This window comes from Abramis brama (assembly GCF_963993115.1).
Source record: "Abramis brama genome assembly, chromosome: 14".
NCBI classification, from domain to species: Eukaryota; Metazoa; Chordata; class Actinopteri; order Cypriniformes; family Leuciscidae; genus Abramis; species Abramis brama.
In genome coordinates this window covers 14582798-14603638 of record NC_139976.1, presented here as the reverse complement: position 1 = coordinate 14603638, position 20841 = coordinate 14582798, and the positions used below count along the sequence as shown (strand labels likewise).

At 37.5% G+C, this 20841-nt stretch overlaps 1 protein-coding gene across 1 annotated transcript; it reads left to right on the top strand.

Annotated features, from left to right (window-relative positions):
• Positions 1–1735: 1735 nt before the first annotated feature.
• On the top strand, positions 1736–20841 carry glud1b (glutamate dehydrogenase 1b). Its single transcript, XM_084134813.1, has 13 exons — positions 1736–2326; positions 9512–9592; positions 9779–9834; positions 10372–10435; positions 11320–11414; positions 14349–14528; positions 16279–16416; positions 16511–16648; positions 16744–16824; positions 16906–17029; positions 18444–18535; positions 19412–19474; positions 19805–20841. Exons 1-13 carry the CDS (start codon positions 1930–1932, stop codon positions 19922–19924), a joined length of 1629 nt encoding a protein of 542 aa, XP_083990939.1. The 5' UTR covers positions 1736–1929; the 3' UTR covers positions 19925–20841.

The following is a 20841-nucleotide window of genomic DNA, read 5'->3' as shown; positions in this document are numbered from 1 at the left end:
AATACTCAGCAAATACTCCTTCTAAAACTATTTGCTGATTTTCTCAACCAGACGGGGGCCAATTTGTATCAGGTTCCATGGATGACAAATAATCAGCAAATACTCCTTCTAAAGCTTATAGTTAATATTTGCTTATTTTCTTAACCAGACTTGTGGGGCCAATTTGTACCAGGTTCCATGGGGATCAATCGTAATCTTATCTTCTGTGCAGAGTCCATTGGGGTAATGTGAGCTCAGTGTAAAGGTTAGACTGTTGTGAATTCAATATCAGCAAAACGCGTCCCCCATATTGTCCATTGTAGGTAGGCTACTGAACGGCTAAAGACGATCTGAGTGCATAGTGATATAATTCAGTTTCTTTAGATAAGATGAATGAATTGTGAAAAACAGAAATCAATCAGCAGTTGGTTGGATAGAAAAACCTACAGCAGTTTTGGTTTTCAACGTGTTTCCTGTCAAAAGTGGTCTTGCTGCTTCAGCTGGTAAATAGGGGCTTGGAGGAGAGGCCTGAATTTAAAGGGATAGTTCACCAAAATATTCTAAATTTTGTCATTACTTTCTCACCCTCAAGTTGTTCCAAACCTGTATGACTTTCTTTCCTCTGTTGAATACAAAAGAAGATATTTTATGTTGGTATTCAAACAGTTGATGGCAGCCATTGACTTCCATAGTAAGAAGAAGAAGAAAAAAATACTATGGAAGTCAATGTCTACCGTTAACTGGTTACTAACATTCTTCAAAAAATCGTCTTTTGTGTTCAACGGAAGAAAGAAACTCATACAGGTTTGGAACAATGTGAGGGTGAGTAAATGATGACAGAATTTTCTTTTTGAGTGCACTATCCCTTTAAAGCAAGCCTATCAGATGATCAACAGGACAGGAAGTAAATGCCTACTTTGTTTATTAGAGTGTGTCATAAAAAATCTTTCTGATAAAGATTTAATTAACTTTATTGACCATATGCATCTTCAGTTGTTTGATTTTGAAAACCACAGCAGGAACTCATTAATTTAGCAATGACCTTGAGACTGGTGGACAGAGGACAGGTTCCAGGGAGAAACTGGAAGGACTTTGATTTGCTTTGTGGCTTTGCTACTGTATAAAACAGATTTTGTTTGTTTTTTAACAAATAACATAATAATGTGTGCAAGTTTTATAAATTTGTGTGTTTGACAAAACAATGTGTGCTATAATTGGTGAGACTGTTTTTAACCAATATGGACTTTTGTAAGAGAATCAAATTGAATAATAATAATAATAATGAACATTTCAATGGATTAAGAGTTTCTTGCGAAACACATCAACAGATCACCAATAGTATTGTAGTTGATTTTATCTGCATATTTTTATTTTATTTTGACCGTTTTACCTCAGGATCACATATGACATGCACATTTATTTTTACTTTGTAACTTTTTTTGTAATTTCTGAATCTATTAAGGATTTTTTTTTTTTTTACTATTTGCCATTGCAAATTTGCAATTCATACAAAAATTATTAATGTGCATTATTAATGTTTCTAAATGAAAATACATTTTGAAAACATGTATGAAGTTTTTTTTTTTTATGTTATAAGCGAGGTTAAATAATAGCAATACTTTTAATAATATCATAAATTAATGAATCAGATCAAATTAAAAAAATAGCTGAAAGAATAAGAGTTTTAAAAGTAGCGCGTGCGTTTCCTCCTCCTCCCTGAGGAGTGACCTTCCGTCTGCTCGCGCGACTCCTAAACACGCCGCTGCCTTTTAAAGCGCGAGACGGCATGAGCGCTGTCACTTTGACACTGGACGAGGCAGGCTCAGGAGCTTCTGTCGTCTCGTTCATTTACCCCCATTTTCGTTTCCCTTTTTCACCTCGTCGATAACCCACCATCCTTTAATTTCTTCTTTCTCCATTGTACCGTAACTTTCAAAGCCCCTTGTCGCCATGTACCGGTATTTGGGGGAGTTGCTGACTCGCGGAGCGGGAAACGCTCTGGCCTCGGGATGCGTCGAGTCCGCTCTGCCGGCTTCCTCGTCTTTGCTGAGGGTGCGTCAGTACAGCGATGCCGCTGACAAGGAAGATGACCCGAACTTCTTCAGGATGGTGGAGGGCTTCTTCGACCGCGGCGCTTCTATCGTCGAAAACAAGCTGGTGGAGGACCTGAAGACCCGGGAGACGCCGGAGCAGAAGAGACACCGTGTGCGGGGGATCCTCAAGATCATCAAGCCCTGCAACCACGTCCTGAGCGTGTCCTTCCCCATCAAGAGAGACAACGGAGAATGGGAGGTTATCGAGGGTTACCGGGCACAACACAGCCAGCACAGAACTCCCTGCAAGGGAGGTAAGAGATATTTGGTTTATATCGTGCTGTAATAAGGCATAACAGATCGGTTTGTTTGCTTGTCATGTGTTTTGCGCAACAAGGTTTCACATCAGTTTGGAGTTGCAAGGAGGCCTACATTCATGCTGACAGTGGTTGGCGTAATGACTTGCAAACCTATTCTATTTTTCTTTCTTTCATTTTTGCACGGTTTGGAATATTTGGCTAGATTTGACTGGTCCCCCTGTCAGTAATAAATCAGCTTGCTCCTGCACAGGTGTGTGTATTACCTGGGGGCTGAAGCCAGACACAGTGTAGACAGGAACTTAGGATCTTTAAATAACTGGAATTGTATATAACGGAACGGATGAAATGAAAACGAAAATAACTTTTAGTTTACAAACATAACATAAAGTGCTTCAATACAGAGAATGACCGTAGACTATAATCCAAAACAGAAAATTGCATAGGCCTATTTATATATATTTTTTTTACATTAAACAGTCTTTCACTTCATAAAAGTTTTGCAGAAGACCTCTATGGCTGAATCACAGCTTGATAATTCATAATAATAATAATAATAATAATAATAATAATGATAATTCGTTAATGTGCAACTTTATTATTAGGCCCTACTATTACACCAAATATTATATTTTACTTTAGAGTAATAATCGATTTTTGTCTTTATTTTTTAAAATTTCACATGTGTGAAAAGTTGAGATTTTGTTGCTGATAGAAAAATGAGTGAAGACCTTTATGTTTCTAATGTGTATTAGTCAATCTTTTCTTTTTTTTTTTTAATCAAACTTAAAGGTATAGCGGAGGATTTTTTTTACTTCCGGGTGGAATGCCTATACTATTGGTCCTCCTAATTGTCAATCATTCTGGTGAATCAATCAAACTTTTCAAAAAGTGGAGAGGGCGGGTCTTATCTAAAATTCGGAAAGATCCTCCGCTATACCTTTAACATTCCAGATGAAATAGCATGGGGAAATTATATGGCCCTAGCAAGACTATCAGGCTTTAGTGTTCCTTGTTTGCCTTGTTTTGTTACTTTTTGTTTTAATATCTGCGGTTTCTGTTTGCCCTCAGAACATGCTGCCGGCTTGTCACGTTTATACTGTAGGTTATTAATGTGAACAGCCCAGTTTCTGCTGTTTATACTAACTTGCAACTGATTTTACCCTCTTGCCAAACAAAGGAAAGTTGCTTCAAGTCAACTGTGTGTTTTCATGACACAAAGGATCATTCATGTCATTCAGTTAGGTTCATTCATGTTAGGTTAATAAACATTTACCTTGGTGCTATAGCTGATAAGTTGGAGGTTTTATGGAATCTATTTTCTGTCCAAACAAAAGCATAAGATGTGATTGTACCCGTTTGCTTTCTGTGATTTACAGAGATGCATACTCTAATAGAAGGGGTTTACATCCATAGCGAGGCACATTGTAAATCACGTTGAGGCCCACAGAATCACGTTCATTCTTAACAGCAGATGTTAAGGAGCAGTGGTCAATCAAGAGATTTAGGCTGTGCAGAGTGGGAGGGGGGGATGTCATCATGGCACTGCATTGTGGGTGATTTGTGAGGTGACGTATCGTGAGAGAGGGTTGTAAGGGTGGTTATGGGGTAGGGCTCAGGCGCTCTGACCCGTCATCTGTATGATAGGACTACTCTGCTCACATTTACTGAGTAAATTAATAGTGTTTGCTTGGAGACATCTAACTCACCAGTCTGTTTTTGTTCTCATGTTAATGCATATAAGTTAAGGGATATTCATGTGACTGCAGTCATGCAACATTATAAAATTATGAAAGAGTAGAGGGTCTGTTTGACTAGAAATCTTCTGCCATGTGTGGAAGATAAGCGTTGTTCTCTCTTTTCACTTGTTTATCTGTCTTGTAGTGAGTCCATAATAATCCTTAATCTTGAAGGCCACAACTTCCCAATCTGAAAGATACTGATTTCCTTTTTAATAATAGTACTTAAAGTTGGCATGCAATTAAATTCATCCTTTCTGTTTTCTAAATGCATGTTGTAGATCTAATTGTGAAAAATTAATCAGTGCATGTTTCTTTTTCTTTTTAAATTGACCTTGTAATGTTTAATAAAAAGTGTAATAACTAGTGCTGTCAAATCCATTAATCGCATCTAATATAAAAGGTCTTGTTTATATAATAAATGTATGTATATATGTGTGTGTGTATATATGTGTGTGTGTATATATATATATATATATATATATATATATATATAATATAAAAACTTATGTTAGATGCGATTAATCGATTTGACAGCACTAGTCATAACTGGACCTTCCAGTGAAAATTACAGACTTTTTTTTTCTGGTAACATATGCAGGACTTCTTGAATCATTTTTTGCCGATTAAAGTTGCACATTTCTGAGGGCACATCCTCCATTTTTGAGTGCACGCCCACATCCCAAAATCCAAACAACAAACAATGCATATAAAACCATAGATAGGCTATATCTCGTTCCACATGATTTTAATGAACACCATCACTGTGATTCTGATAAGAACAGTGCTAATAATCATCTCAGCACAACAACCTTTTTTGATGGATCATTATCTCTTCACAAACCAATGCCGGCTAGCAAATGTATTACATATTTGAGAATTTCATGCATAAAATATCCCTACAAATATTGCATTTAGTGAAAGGTTCCCCATTTAAAGCTTGGCAGACACAAAAGCTGCTTTCCGACCGGAGGAACCTTTTCACAGTTCCTAGAACTATTGGCTAAAGTACCTGGATGTCGGCGTGTTCGCACCGCAGGAACTAGGAACGATTTTAGTTCTAGGAACTCCATTTGGAGGAACTAATTTAGGTCCTACTTCAGAGTAGGGTCTAAACCAGCACTATAGGAACTACCCGTGACGTTAGTGTACGCTGATTGACCGAACGCACGTGGAACACCAGCACCTGCCATTTTTAAAACAGCTATAATGTAAACACACAGATTATAGCCTATATATTTACTCCAGAAACTAACTATACAAACATGGGAAACAGTGATAGATGGGTCTCTAAACCTTTATGCTGAAGAGAAAATCCAACGCAACTTTGAGGGGACCAAGCCAAACATGATTGTTTATCTGCCCAGCTAGCAACACTGGACATCAACCACGCGGCATAGGCTAATAACCTTTTTTTCATATACTGTCTACTTTCTATAACAGTTCTATCTAATAACATATTAAACAGTACTGTTAGACAGATCGCTAACTAATAAACACAGAGAATGCGAGCATTGTTTGCTCTGGCGTTCTCAGTGCCGCCAAAATAAAGGTCCGTCGCGCCGTCAAAATAAAAGTCACCGTGCTTGCGTCACTCCCTTACCCCTCCTACCAGTTCCTATGGCCACTTGGCCAGTGCGAACGCAAACAGCAAAACTGAGTTTGGGGGAGAGTAGTTCATAGAACTGTTTAGAAGTGGACAGTCCTATAACTAAGTTCTTGTAACTACTTGGTCGGAAAGCGGCTAAAGTGTCTTGGATGAATCTGAACTAGCCAATCAGAAACACTCGTTGCTTGTCAATCATTTTGCATATTCAGGTGGTTTGTAGTTAAAATTTGCAAATGTTCGTAAGTTATCAAACCGTTTGACATTAGTTTCAGCACTTTTAATCATTCATGTGATGCAGACTCTTGATCTTGTTGGCTCAAATCACTGACAAAAGTGCTGTGATTGACATTATCTGTATGTAATAAACAAGATTAGGTACACATTACAAAGTACAAGAGCAAATCAGCCAGAACACACTGTCAGCTAATGGCTCTGTGCATTTCAACATCAGTTTCATCAGCCAAAGTCGTGCACGTGAATATCAGAATCACTAGATCAGCAGAAACTTTTTGGCCGCATATCCTTTATATGCAAGTGTAATGGGAAAAAAAGGATGCCGTGAGTCACACTTGTGCAGAAAGTGCACATACTGGTTATGATAAAGCACATTTAGCTTAATAAGTGGAGTTGAAGGAGATTCTGGAAAGGTCTCCTGTGTTTTTTATTTTTCTCATCCGTTGGATGCAGTAGGTGATCAGTGCTGAGTCATTCCTCCATTTAAGAGCCCCTGCCAGCTCTCTCGCACCATTTTCCCCTCCCCTCTGTGTGTATACCATTTCAGCTATAGCCGGAAAAAACATCTGTTCAGCAGGTGAGCTTTTAGATGCAGACAAAACGACGCCTAGAGGGTCTGATTTTTCTTATTGATTTTTTTTTCTGCAATAAAACGTCATGTTCAGTGGTTTAGTTCCATATTGGCCTGTATGTTGGCAGGTTTCTCACTAGTATTATGTAATTAAATACGATTAAACATTAGAGCACATAATTTGGCTCGTTTGGGCCAGGCATCCTCGTCTGCATTTACAGAAACGTTGTGACCAAAACAGTCATTAAATATCATTAAATAATTCCCAGTCTCATTTTCTACTGCTTTTGCAGAATGTCAGTGTCATTTGTTAATCATAAAAAGGGATTGATACGTCTGCCAGGGCGTGTGGCAGTGTGGGCAAGAGAAACACACACTTTCACACAATCAGTCAAGATTCTTGATGTAGCCCGAGTCAGTACAGCCTCCACACACACACACACGCACACATACTCGCATATACCATAGACTGTAAAAAAATATGGACGTAGTGTCCGTGACTTCACCCGTAGGTTTCTGAAGAGCATTTTTGAAGCCTAAAGTAGGCGGAGCCGGCCGTCGCCATCTTGGCCTTGCGTCACTCCCGGATAACAGAAAATAGGCAAACAGGCGGGGCGTGACGGGCTTTGGTGGAGCTGAGGAACCTGGCCATAGATATGAGCCTGGCTATCTGAAATCACCTAGCTCGACGTGATCGAGTTAGCTGATGATGTAAAGCCAATTAAAAGTTCCTATTTTTGCCCTTCGAAATATTATAATAGTTAAAAGACATGGCTACAAGTGAGACTGTGTATTGTGATTCTGTACTATTCTGCTAGTTGAAAATGTATTATGCAGTAACTTAATATTACTTCGAGAGTGTGTGTGTGACAGTGATTTATGTGCATACATGTCAGTCACTCTTTCTTATGGTCCGTCAGCGCGGCATCGCTCGTCAAGTTCGTAGAGAGCTTATTCAGTCCATTTTAAATTCTGATTTTGGCCGCCTCTCAAATGGGTTAAACCATAGATGTATTGCCTTTGAAGTGCAAGTAAATGCGCTAGAAAATCCGCGCTCATTCATGTGCATTTATAGCACGGACGGAGAAAGCGCCGACGCCTGCATGACGGTACATAAGAATATTATAATCTATCTGTTCCGTGAGAGCAGAACGAACAAGCCTTTATTGACGTTTTTTAAATTTGAAAACTCCAAAAAGCAACGAAATTGTCAGACATCCATTAGTGCATGTTCACAGAGGAAAACAACTGAAATACAGCGCTGGTTGTTCTCTCGAGCGATACTCGACGACAACGACGGAATCCAAAGACGTGGGCTTTGTACCCAAGTAATGGGTGTATTAAATTGTTTGAAATAATCCCGAAAAAAAGCACAAACACTGCAGAGAAAGCAAGTTCAGCAGCTAACACTTGCTGAGGTGAAGTGACGGCTAGTAACAGCAGACAAACGGCTAGCATTGACAGCGGCAATCCATCTGTCACTCAAGTGGCCACACCCTTAAATTTAAATATTAATCAACTAAACGGATGAGTTATAAAAAAAATCACCCCCCTCACAGTTGTTATGAAGGGCAAAATTAGCTGTATAGACCAAAGCCACATAGAGATCCAGGCTGTAAACATGTTTTTTTCTGCTGTAAAGTTGGTAATTTTAACATGGGGGAGATACAGATTTGACTCACTTCTGCAGCCAGCCCAAGCGGCCAGTTAATGAATTGCAGTTTAACTCACTTCCGTGTTGGTTTCAAGAGAGCGACGGGGAGGTTGCCGCTTGGCATATACACATGACTCCCCCAGCACACATGACATTCAGATACCCTTTACTTCTCCAGGTCAGACAGAATATCATGTACTTCCATTTATGTTCCATGTTTCCCTTTATCTGGTGTATATTTAGATATTTTTACAACCTGGAAATACAAGGTTAATTCTAAAATTATTATTATTTTATAAGAATTTTTTTTGTAGTGTATGTATATTCATGCAATCCTTATCCCGCAGTCATGAATGAATGGAAATGTAATGGTCCAATGGAATCCTAGTGGTGTTGTTTCTTTTAATATTTTGTTTAATTTTATAGTGTATTTTTAATCTTGCGTAATGTGCATTATTAAAGTGTGGTCACATGCAAAAACGGGTCCATTGTCATGTCACTTTCAAACCAAGCAGCTTTCTGCATGTCAGCGCGGTGAATTCGCGTGAACAACTTGAAAATGAGCGTAATCTGCGCCGGAAACTTTTTTGCCCTCATGTTAAACTCCTGATTGCACGCATTCATATAGGAATGACTGGATTTCCGTGCAACACTAAATGTGATTGCATTTAAATGTGTCCTTATAAGTGATAAATGAAGATTGAATTGCAAATCTGATACATTCATTGCTGTTCAACTATTAACACATTTATAAATTCATTGTTACGAAATAGGACACATGGTTTGTCATTTAAAATAGCATATGAATGTGCAGCAGTAAGACAGTCTCTGTGTCCTCTGAGGTCGCACCCGTGCTGTTGCTAGATTTAGGAAACCAACATAAGGCCAGTAGAAGGAAGTGATGGTAGCACCTGTCCTAATGGAGCGTGACCAGAGCACAGACCTTGAGCTGGAATTTTAGCTGCATAGCTGGAAAACGTTGACCTGCTGTGTCCTTAAACTGGTGAATCCACGTAAAAGAATCCACGTAAAAGTAAAACGGTCTAAGCTTGGTTTATTTCTAAACTGCATTGTTTGAAATTGAAATGTAACGTCTTACATATGTTTTCTTGTCTAATTATACGCAAAGTCTGACGACATCTTGTCGTATTCTGTTCTGTTTATCTTCAGTCAATTCAGCATGAAGACACAGCTAGCAACACCAGCCAAGAGTCTGTATAGCTACAGAGTGTCTGTTTGTTTAAGCCCATTGTGTGTGTTCTTGGTGTTTGATCCACATTAGTCGGTAGAGGAAAGATCTTTCGTAACCAATTGACTCTTTTTAATGGCTGTGATTAAGTCCAATTTCATGGGTCCTTTTGCTTTTCTCTTTCAGGTATCCGATACAGCATGGATGTGTCCGTGGATGAGGTTAAAGCTTTGGCCTCTTTGATGACATACAAGTGTGCCGTTGTTGGTAAGCTTTGCAGGGTTTGTTTTCCCTCAACATCTTTGGGTGAATTTTCCACTTGGTATATTGCTGAATTGTGCTTTAGATCTCTCTCCTACACTCAAATAGATTGGTTTTAAAAAGCTGTTGTTATATTTGTTCAGAAAATCTAAAGACTCATAGTTAAGTTACACATAATTTATCTTCTTCTAGATGTGCCTTTTGGCGGAGCAAAAGCTGGAGTGAAAATCAACCCCAAGAATTACTCTGTAAGTACCAGCACACATGTATAGACTCTGAGCACACAGACTCCAGAAATAACTCTTTATCGTGTCTGTGGGCTGTGTTTGCCTTTTTCATGTGCTTGATGAAGTGGAAACACATTTCATGCCATCAGTCCTCCTTTCTCTTTTAAATGGGCCTTGATCCCTGATTGGATGAAGTCTTGAATAATGGAGTCCACAATATAAAGAGGTTTCAACGTACATATCTAGATCTTCTCTTTGTTATGTTTATTTATCTTATCCTTACTGCTAAAGTGAGTGAAAGTGTTTCCTTTTACCCTGTTACTACTTCTTTCCATAGGTGAACTTTCTATGATATTGTTTTTTTTTTTTTTTTTCATTTTTCATTTTGTTCATTCGTTGACCGATTTTAACACTAAGACCTTTAGCTTGAAATGCGGCAGTTTTTGGCTTTTATGGCTGTCATAAGTTATAAGAGAGGGTAAAAAAATAGCATTGCATGATTGATGCAGAGAAGCACTTTTTGATTTACATTTAGATTTTTTGTTTTGTGCTGTTCAGGATAATGAGTTGGAGAAAATCACAAGAAGATTCACTATTGAGCTGGCCAAAAAGGGATTCATTGGTGAGTTTGATTCATTAGGCAGCACAACTGTTTTTAACATTGATAGTAATAAGAAATGTTTCTTGAGCACCAAATCAGCATATTAGAATGATTTCCAAAGGATCATGTGACTGAAGACTGGAGTAAGTGTCATTTTTTAATTGTATTACAATATTGCATATTGTAAAATCTTACTTTTTACGGTAAATTGATGCACATCCAGCATTGGTGCACACAATAAACTTCTCTTTTTTTTAAAAAGACAGACCCCAAACTGTTTAAATATTAATGAATATAACAGTACAACACTTATAGTTCTGTTTATGGTTTTAGCAGATGCGTTCTCCCTAAACTGAATTATAACACAGTGTATATGTTTGTGACAATCACTTGCGCACTATAAGATACCTTTTATGATATCACTGCTTTGCAACAAATCTGGAGATATCAGGAAATCCTCATTGAGTTATTAACTGTGCTTCCCTGCTCTTTTAACCCGGAAGAGCTTCAGTACCATGGTGCTGTCAAAAATAAGCCCCGCTGTGTTCTTCCCTGCCCCCTCTGGAGCTGTTTTTGGAAATGTATTCCGGGTGTTAGGTTTTTCGCGTAGCTGTTTATCTGGATGCCTTCCTGTTTTCCCTGGCCAAAGCAACTGGCACTGTTGTGGGGGGAAGGGCGGTACGCTCTCACGACATCAGAGCGGGAACTGAAACTCCAGCTCTCCAATAAAACAACACAAGCTGCCTACTCGGATCATTTGTTGCATTGCATCCTAAAATATTTTTCCCTGAGATGTGCAAACAATCAAGCTTTCATATTTAAGTACATTTAGCATGGTTCATGATGGCTGGCGCAAAAAGCTGACAATCTTTTTCTTCTCTTCCTTCCTTATTCTTTCCATTTAGGACCTGGCATTGACGTACCCGCCCCTGACATGAGCACCGGTGAGAGGGAGATGTCCTGGATCGCTGACACCTATGCTAACACTATTGCCCACACTGTAAGCAACTGCCCATCTCTTCTAACACCTTATTAAATTATTAACCATGCCACATACACATAAAACTCGAGGTTTTTACCTTGCTATCACTTGTAGATTAATGCCTAGCCTCTTTAAACAAAAGTGAAAGGTTAAAAAGCATATCCCATAATGGGTATTTGAGCAATAAGTACAAAAACAATAGTCAGCAGAGATCTTCTATAAGAAGTGAATCTTTCATCTTTTCGTAGCTTTATCAGGAACCTTACACCCTTTGTTTGTCTGTCTTTGATAGTGTTATGCTATCTATATGACAGCCTGTGCAATGTTTACCCTAGTGCCCTAATAAATGGATAAGTCGCAGCTTTATTTGCACGGACAATAGCAACCAGTTTGCTTTCTTATTATATATGTGCATATTTTGGAGTGTTTTTCCTTCTTGTGATATGATTCTGGATGACAGCTTGTTCAGTTGGAGTATGAAGATGCCTGAAGCAGAAAGAGGCTGTAGATTACCATGAACTGGCCACATCGTACAGATTTTCTCTCAGTCTCTTAGTCTCTGTGTTTGCTATGGTGCTTGTGATCAGGGTTATTTCTCCTAGAGGGCTCTTATTATAGTTGCATCATCCCCTAATGCAGTGCTAGCACTATCACTATGGCAACAAAAGAATGGTCACATCTCGTTCTTTTTTATACTTTTAAATGGGAGGGTAATGATGACTGTTAAACAATATCCAGCTTTACTAATCCTGAAAAGACATGGAAAGGGTATTTGGATGCAAGATTTTTGCCAAGTCAGGCTGAAGAAGGCAAGAGTCCAGTCACATCAAAGCACAATGGCACTCTAGAAACAACTTGACTTATGAATACAGCATTTTCTGTAACATTACATTTTCTGTAGCCTTAATATTTGATGAGACGTGCTGCAAGCACAGAGAAACATTTGAGACCCTGTCTATATCTTAATAAAATGTGTTTTTTATAAAATTGTTATAACAAAATTATGACCAATAGTTATTTCCACATTATGGCTCATAACAAATAAGTGGCATTAAAAATTAATTAAATTAAATTCGATTAATAATATCTATACAATATTTTTTTTTAAAAAAAAAATCAAAATAAAAGACTAAAGATTAAAATCAGTTGTTTTAAATGCTACAAGTTAGTGTATTTAGGTATTAATGTATAGTATGACAAATGAATATTCATTTTGAGATTTTCTAAAGATTACTTTGTACAGTGTTCTTAAATAGCATGTTTAAAGATTCACTTTTAAGTGAGCATTAGATGACAAATACGAATCTAAATCTATTTTATTTTAGTATAATTTATAAACCAATATAGTATTTATTTCAAATTAGCTTTTATTTTATATTTTCAGTTTTCACGTTTTCAACGTACAGAACACGTTGTATGCATGCGCATGACGTCACCGTTTTCACAAATTCACGTTTTTGTAGTTTACACAGCGATGATAACTGTATTGTCAACTTGCACTTTGAAACCCTTTTAAAAAAATAAAAATTCATTGCATTTTCAGGTCTCCAAAACACTGTTGTCGCTTAAATGAACGGCCAAAATGCATAAAAAGTTTTCTGTTTTTAGTTTAAAATGGTTTCGTGTAAATGGCCCCTAAACAACACTGGTCTAAAATGTAACAATGGGGGAAATGAGCATGAACAAAGAAATATCCAGTACGAACCATAAACAAGGTATAATGAATCCTGCTTTGTCCAAAGCTGATGTGTTTCAAACACAAGGGAAGCTCTGTCTGCAAGGGAACAGTAAATGATTGATGGTATCAGTGGACTGGGCTGGAGTATACCGTAGTTAAGTTTATAAAGGGCAATAATTGATCTTCACTAATACTGCAGTCTCAGCACAGCAGATTTGTGCACAGTGGCAGTCGAGGGAAACATTGAATAAGCTCTGACTCAGACATGCAAATCATCTTGATGGAATATGATTTGATAGCAAATATGTTTTTTTATTTTTTTATTATGTGTGTGTACACTTGTTTGGAGGGTAATTGGGTTGTTGTATGTTGTTGTCCATCCCCAGCAGTAATCTCTGCCCGGGTCCACTCGCTGTTGTGCGTCATCTGTGAGTAGAGCACGGGTCTTCTGTCTCGTTGCCGTTTCCTCCTTCAATGACTAATAGGTCTACAATAGCTGCCCTTGGGGAAGCTTGCAAGCTGCGTTTGGTGTGCGACCCCTCTCACGTACCCCTACGACAGTATGTGACCACCTCACATCAATGCAAGAACTCTAGTTGTCGGTGTATCACATGTTGTCCTCGTCCTAACCACTGAACAGCCCTGACTGGTGCTTGTGTTTTTAGATAAGGAACAGACGACCACAGTTGGCTGAAATGTTGAATTGAGAACCAAGAACTTGTTTCTTTTTTTTAAATCAAAACTGGTTTCATTTTGGAAAAAAATACTGGAACTGAATGTTTTACATTCAGGTCCATAAATGGTTCCGCATTAATGTATACGTTATAAACTGTTATGAATGTGTATCTTTTTTTTTTTCTTCTTTTTTTTTTGTTACCAGAAAATAGTATTGTTTAGTGGACTTGAAAACAGAATGAGTAAATATTTAGAAAGAGTTTTTTATATATAATTTTAGTTTTCTTTTTAATTTTGTTGTGTTTTTGAATTTTTTTTTTTTGTTACTTAAACAAAAGTAGTTTCAGTTTTAGTTTGATATTATGGTACATAAAGTGAGAAATGAGAAATGTTGCCTTGGTGACTAGCTGAAATTTATATATATATATATATATATATGTATGTATGTTATTGTTATTTATTTATTTATTTTTATCATTATTATATATAACTTTTTTTTTTTTGTGACTATAACAATGCTGTTGTGTTCTTGAAATGCGTGTGTAGCTGTGGTAGAAAGCATAATACACTAATAATTTTGCCTAATTCTGTTTCTGTAGGATATCAATGCCCACGCCTGTGTGACGGGTAAACCCATCAGCCAGGGTGGCATCCATGGCAGAATCTCAGCCACTGGTCGTGGAGTCTTCCATGGCATTGAGAACTTCATCAATGAAGCCTCCTACATGAGCAAACTGGGCCTGACCCCTGGATTTGCAGACAAAACCTTCATTATTCAGGTACGTGCATAGAGGACCATTTGAAGAGGTTAAACTTAAACTTAAACTTAACTTTAACTAGTTTTCTTACTCTATTTGAATAGTTAGTCTATAGTTTTTCCATACGATTATACTTCAATGGTGGAGTGATACAAGTAAAATCTCTATCAAATAGAGATGTTTAGCAGAATGTTCACACTGCTCTTTTTCATACAGTGAAAGCTTATTGTGACCAGGAACTGTCAAGCTCCAAAAAAAAGGTTGATGTCACAAAATGTTTGTTACATAAAGCTATCCAATGACTTCAGAAGCCTTTTAAAATTGTGCACAAGTCATATGGACTACTTTTTGTTATTTTTGGAACATGACTGCCACTGGAAAATATGTTTTCATTTTATGGAAAAAGCATTGTTAACATTATACAAACCTTCTACATTTAGCACGTTAGAAAGTTATTCCAGTTTGGAACAACACGAAGGTGAGAAAATGGTTACAGAACATGGTTTCATTTTGGGCTGAAATAACCGCATAATGCACGAAATAACCGCATAATATGCGATAATATGCATAACCGCATAATAAAACTAAATATCAGTTTTGCTGACACAAAAAGGGAAGAGTCAGTCATATGTCAGCATATAGTACATCTCAGTTCCTTTGAAGTCATGTGAATTAAGAATCCCACAGCATATCACTGCTCTCCTTTACAGCTGTGAAGTCTGTTGAGTTGACTATGAACCTGCAGGTTTATTCTATAGGATTAAGATTTAGTCTTACAAATAAAGCTGAAAGGGGTTTTGTCGCAGTCTTTGGGTTCTGATGAATTGTTTAGTCTTAGCCACAATGTGATGGAAACTCCTAAAATCAATCTGTGCAGCCCAGACTGCAGGGGGAGGGGATTCTCATCAGCTGTTGCTCTGGGATTACTGTCTCACGAAATTACAATTTCTTTTTAAAGATTTACTGGCATGTGTAGCAAAGACGAGAAGATGCTGTCACGTGTTATGGATTTAGAGCAGTGTAGAGAAGAGATAGCCCAGTCATTAGTATGAAACAAAGCCTCGGGAGTGGAGTTGATTACATAATTCTGTTGCACTGAGTTGGAATGACTGCTTCCCGTTTGTCCTTTTGTAGTGTGAGCAGCCACATGCATTTCCCTTTTCAACATGCACATGACAACTTTCCAGAAATACCCTTTAATGTGGTGAAAATCTTGCAAAGACAAACATTTGGAAAAGTGGTTCTGCAAAATATTCATTTTTTATTTTATTATTTTTATTTCATTATTTATTAGTTTTTACTATAACATTATATGAAATAATTTTTAGTTTACATCTTGGTTTTACATGTTTTTCAGCATTTAAATTTATTAATTTATAAATTTATTTTAAAATAAACTCAAATCTAATTTATTAATTTAAATACTTTTTAGTCATCTTTAGGCCCTCTGGTTGAAAATTTGCGTTTTCAATATGAGTGTTTAGTATACGTTGTATAGCAAAACATTCAAGTATCATCAAGTTCACCACAGACCTTAATTTACCTCAATTGAAAAACCATTATAAAACAGGAAAATCATGAGGGAACCAGTGGCAAATTAGTCTTCCGGATTTTGACGTCATCCCTGCACCACTCTATTTTAGAGCCAGTGCTAGAGCTAGCCTGTGCTGAATCAAACCACACGGGGGCGCCACTTCCACACACAACAAAAACTGTTCTCAGGATTGTGTTTTAATCACAAGTTCACCTAGTTTCTTATCCTGTCATGCAGGGTTTCGGTAATGTTGGTCTGCATTCCATGCGTTACCTTCACCGTTATGGTGCCAAATGTGTGGGGATTGCTGAGATCGACGGCAGCATCTGGAACCCCAACGGCATGGACCCCAAAGAGCTGGAGGAATACAAACTGGTCAGTTAAGGGTCCTTTTACAATTGCTTTTCAGAATTTGCCCTTCCTTCTGTACTTGAACTGGTTTTTGAATATGTTTGTGCTTTTTCTTTAGCAACATGGTACCATTGTGGGCTTCCCCAACTCTCAGCCGTATGAGGGAAACATTCTGGAAGCTCAGTGTGATATCCTCATCCCAGCAGCTGGAGAGAAACAGCTGACCAGGAAGAACGCTCACAATATCAAAGCTAAGGTCCGACTTCAACAGCATCATCCAGTTGAGCTTATGTTTAAATGCCCATCACCCATGTTGAACATACTATAATTGTCATCTTTTTATGAATTCAGATTATTGCTGAGGGTGCTAATGGTCCCACTACACCAGATGCTGACAAGATTTTCGTAGAGAGGAACATCATGGTCATTCCAGTAAGAGAACTTTATGTTTTCTCAAATTTTGACGTGCTTCAGGAAAATGGAAAGAGGAATAATTTATTTCTTGATGTACAGGACATGTACCTGAACGCTGGAGGTGTCACAGTCTCCTACTTTGAGTGGCTGAAAAACCTGAACCATGTCAGCTATGGTCGCCTGACCTTCAAGTACGAGAGGGACTCCAACTACCACCTGCTGAGTATGTGTTTAAACTTCCTCCAACAGCACTACAGCGTCCTATCGGCCTCAGTCACTCAAAGAGTAGCAGCGTGAATCAATAGAGGTGGCACTGAACTTGCATCATGAATGCATCGGAGACAGTATTCAACTCCATTTTCTACCAACATGCATCTTGATCTCTTCAGAATGTTCTCTGCAACACTCTTAGTCATGTTATTGTTTTTCCTTCGTGATTCGCATTCCTTTTATCACTCCCTCCCTTTTGGCACTTTTTCTTAGCAGGCAGACAGAACTGCATGACATGGATTCCTACAGTACAGTTTGCACCATCCCTGCTATTGTGTTCTATATGTACTGGTCTGTATGCCCAGTGGTGGGCGAAGTACACAAACTGAGTAAAAGTACAGATGCACTCATAAAATTAATACTTAATAAGTATTAAGTACTCATTTTCAATTTTACTTGAGTAAAAGTACAAAAGTTCTTGATTTTTAATGTACTTAAGTATTAAAAGTAAAAATTACTGATTGATATTTAATAATTTAATATTATATATTTTATATAATCCTACTGCTTAAATACCCAGGGTTGCTGGGTCTGACATCATAAATTATAAGGAATTATCAAGTAGCCAGCACTAGTCAGTAAGAAAGATTAGTGGATGTATATAAATATGTATCTGCAAGTAAGATTAAGTAACATTTTATAACCAAATATCCATTTAGGTTACTGATACTTCATGTGTGCAAACAAGTGAAAAAAAGAATGTGTGTGTGTGTATGTATATATATATATATATATATATATATATATATATATATATATATATATATATATATATATATATATGTATATGTATATATGTATGTATGTATGTATTAGTATTTAAAAATTACATGTTGACAAACAATATAAAATCAGGCATAACATAGTTGTGACATGCATATGATTTTCATTCACAATAATCAATCCTAAAGTTCAGCATTAACTTGCTTTTCGCACCATCAGTCATGCATACACAAGTTCAGAGGATCTCTAGCTCTTGGCTCATTTTGAGTCAGATTTATTAACTCAGTGAATTGTTTGCTTTTGAAGAAACGTGTCAGTGTGACTGAAGTAAAGTTGGCTAACATTACAGTGTGATGGTACTGATTTCATAAATAAATTATAATTAAATAAAGATACAAGTAAATTATCATAAATAAATGTGACTTGATTTGTGGTCCCTTTTAAGAAAATTCAGTGTAGCACAAAAGTCAACTTTAAAATAATATATATATATTTTTAAAACAATTCAAATGTATGCTTAGTTAATGCTGATAGTGACAATTTGCACCCTTAAATTGTGCTTTTGATCAAATATCGTTTTCGACCTCTGCTGAAGGGTATTTGAATAAATGATCGACCTGTTTGTTTTTGGTTCTTTCTTCCAGTGTCTGTGCAAGAGAGTCTTGAAAGGAAGTTTGGAAAGCAGGGCGGCCCCATCCCAATTGTCCCTACTGCTGATTTCCAGGCCCGCGTAGCTGTGAGTGTCCATAAAGATTTACATTCTTTGCATTAACATTTAGAATCTTGCATTTACAATTTACATTCATATATATATATATATACACAGTGCAATGCATAAGTGAATACACCCATGCTAAAGTTGACTAAAAAGAGGAATAAAAAATCATATTTTGGAAATTGAACTTAATGCCTTAATTTAAAAAATTAGGAAAAATCCAACCTTTAAGGACACCAATTTTCTTTGTGAATGAATAATGTATCGTAAATAAATAAATGTTCTTCCTTAAAATACATGGTGCATAAGTGAGTACACCCCTATGTTAAATTCCCATAGAGGCAGGCAGATTTTTATTTTTAAGTATTTATTTTATTTATTTTTTAGGATACTATGCATCCTGATAAAGTTCCCTTGGCCTTTGGAATTAAAATAGCCCCACATCATCACATAGCCTTCACCATACCTAGAGATTGGCATGGGGTACTTTCCATAAGATCATCTCTCAATGCAAATCAAACTAGTTTTTAGGCTAACTGAAATAAAATCATGCCAATCTCTAGGTACACACACACACACACACACACACACACACACACACACACACACACACACACACACACACACACACACACACACATATATATATATGACAGTGGGCTTCAGTGGAGTAGACTGACTTGTGCATCACAATAATTAGTTTTCACCTAAGCCACCACGGTAGCTGATTTCAATTATACCAGATATTGACTTCACTGTCTGAAAAAACAAACAAAAACAATTTCAATTGACTTATGTACCTTGTGAACAAAGCCTTAGAGTTCTGTTTAGGACCAGCAATTCTTAACCCTCATGTCAAGTTTGTGCATTGATGTGATGTGTTTGTGTTTGACACAGGGAGCCTCTGAGAAGGACATCGTGCACTCTGGTCTTGCCTACACCATGGAGAGGTCGGCTAGGGTAAGCTATTTTTATGTCATTGAAGAGTTTTGAAGGCCATAATACATGCTGAAGCTGACGCCCATAGCACCACTCAATTATACTGCCTGTAAAACGACAACAGGTAGAGCAGGAACCGCCCTTAACTCCCCCTCAGCTGCTTCATAACAGCTTTGTGTTGCCATGAAATGGTTAAAATATTTTTCAAAATGTTCAACCCTCGCTTCAGGCCCATTTTAGTATTGTGTGATATGATCACCGTGCAAAGAAAGCCACCTCGCCCATTGCACAGATGTTGTTAGTATTTATTGATGCAAACCTGTATTCATAAAGTAATATTTTCCTTTGCAGCAAATTATGCGCACGGCAAACAAGTACAACCTGGGCTTGGATTTGAGGACGGCAGCTTACGTCAATGCCATCGAGAAGGTCTTCAAGGTGTACAATGAGGCTGGCCTGACCTTTACATAAATGACACACGATTCCCTTTGCAAAAAGAAGACAAAAACATCCATAAACCTCTCGATTTCCCCCTCCACAACCCTTTTAACATATGAGAATTTACTTCAGCCTAACCCCCATCTCCTCTATTATAACACAATCACACTGTCATATCTCAGAATCTCTGTCCTCATGAGTTTGAGAGCTATAAAGTGGTTTATTCTGTTCTGAGGCTGCAAGTTTCACTGCATTGCTGAATATGATGTGGTCTCAAAACAAACTGGCACCAATAATCAGGTTTCTCAAGTGTTTCTTGTTGTAACTTGTTTATTTTGTCCCTGTTTTTTTTGTACTGATCTGTGGTAAACTAACGTGATCCTCTTCAAATGCAGCTGATTTTAAATGTCTGTTGATTTGTCATATTGACCCTGGTTTCCTCTCGCCTCAAAATATCATTTCAACATGGTGCGTTTTTGTTCTCTGTCATGTTGCGGTAGGTTTTATCTACTTTATTCTTATTGTTCGGTGTTGCAAACCATTTATACATGGTTATTGCTTCAGTAGAATAAGAAGAGTTAAAGATGCCTTACACCTGTGAGCAGGAGTTTTACACTATAATTCATGTAATGCGTCACACAGAGGGAAACCCAGCCATGTTTAGCCTCATCTCAATGTTTTGGCCTAGAGATATAATGAAGTTCTAGCTAGCAATGTGCAGTACATTTAGATACAGACTTTTTTTGTATCCGAGGCAGTTCATTCCTCATAACTTTTAGAGATCAGATAGTCGTTAGCATGCGGCTAATGTTAAACCTAGAGGGCCCGAGGCACTTGCACTCAAAGGAGAGCTGGAAGTTGCTCACCAAGCTTATCTGCACCCATATCTGGAACTCTGTTTTGGAAATTTATATTGCCTTTTTTGTTGAGAATAAAACAACTGTCATATA

What these genes read in the sequence shown, in the direction of transcription:
- glud1b (XM_084134813.1), top strand. Translation starts at nt 1,930, where the DNA reads ATGTACCGGTATTTGGGGGAGTTGCTGACTCGCGGAGCGGGAAACGCT. An exon ending in GGAACATCATGGTCATTCCA is followed by an intron (nt 16,825 to 16,905) that starts GTAAGAGAACTT and finishes CTTGATGTACAG; the next exon opens with GACATGTACCTGAACGCTGG. An exon ending in CTCCAACTACCACCTGCTGA is followed by an intron (nt 17,030 to 18,443) that starts GTATGTGTTTAA and finishes TCTTTCTTCCAG; the next exon opens with TGTCTGTGCAAGAGAGTCTT.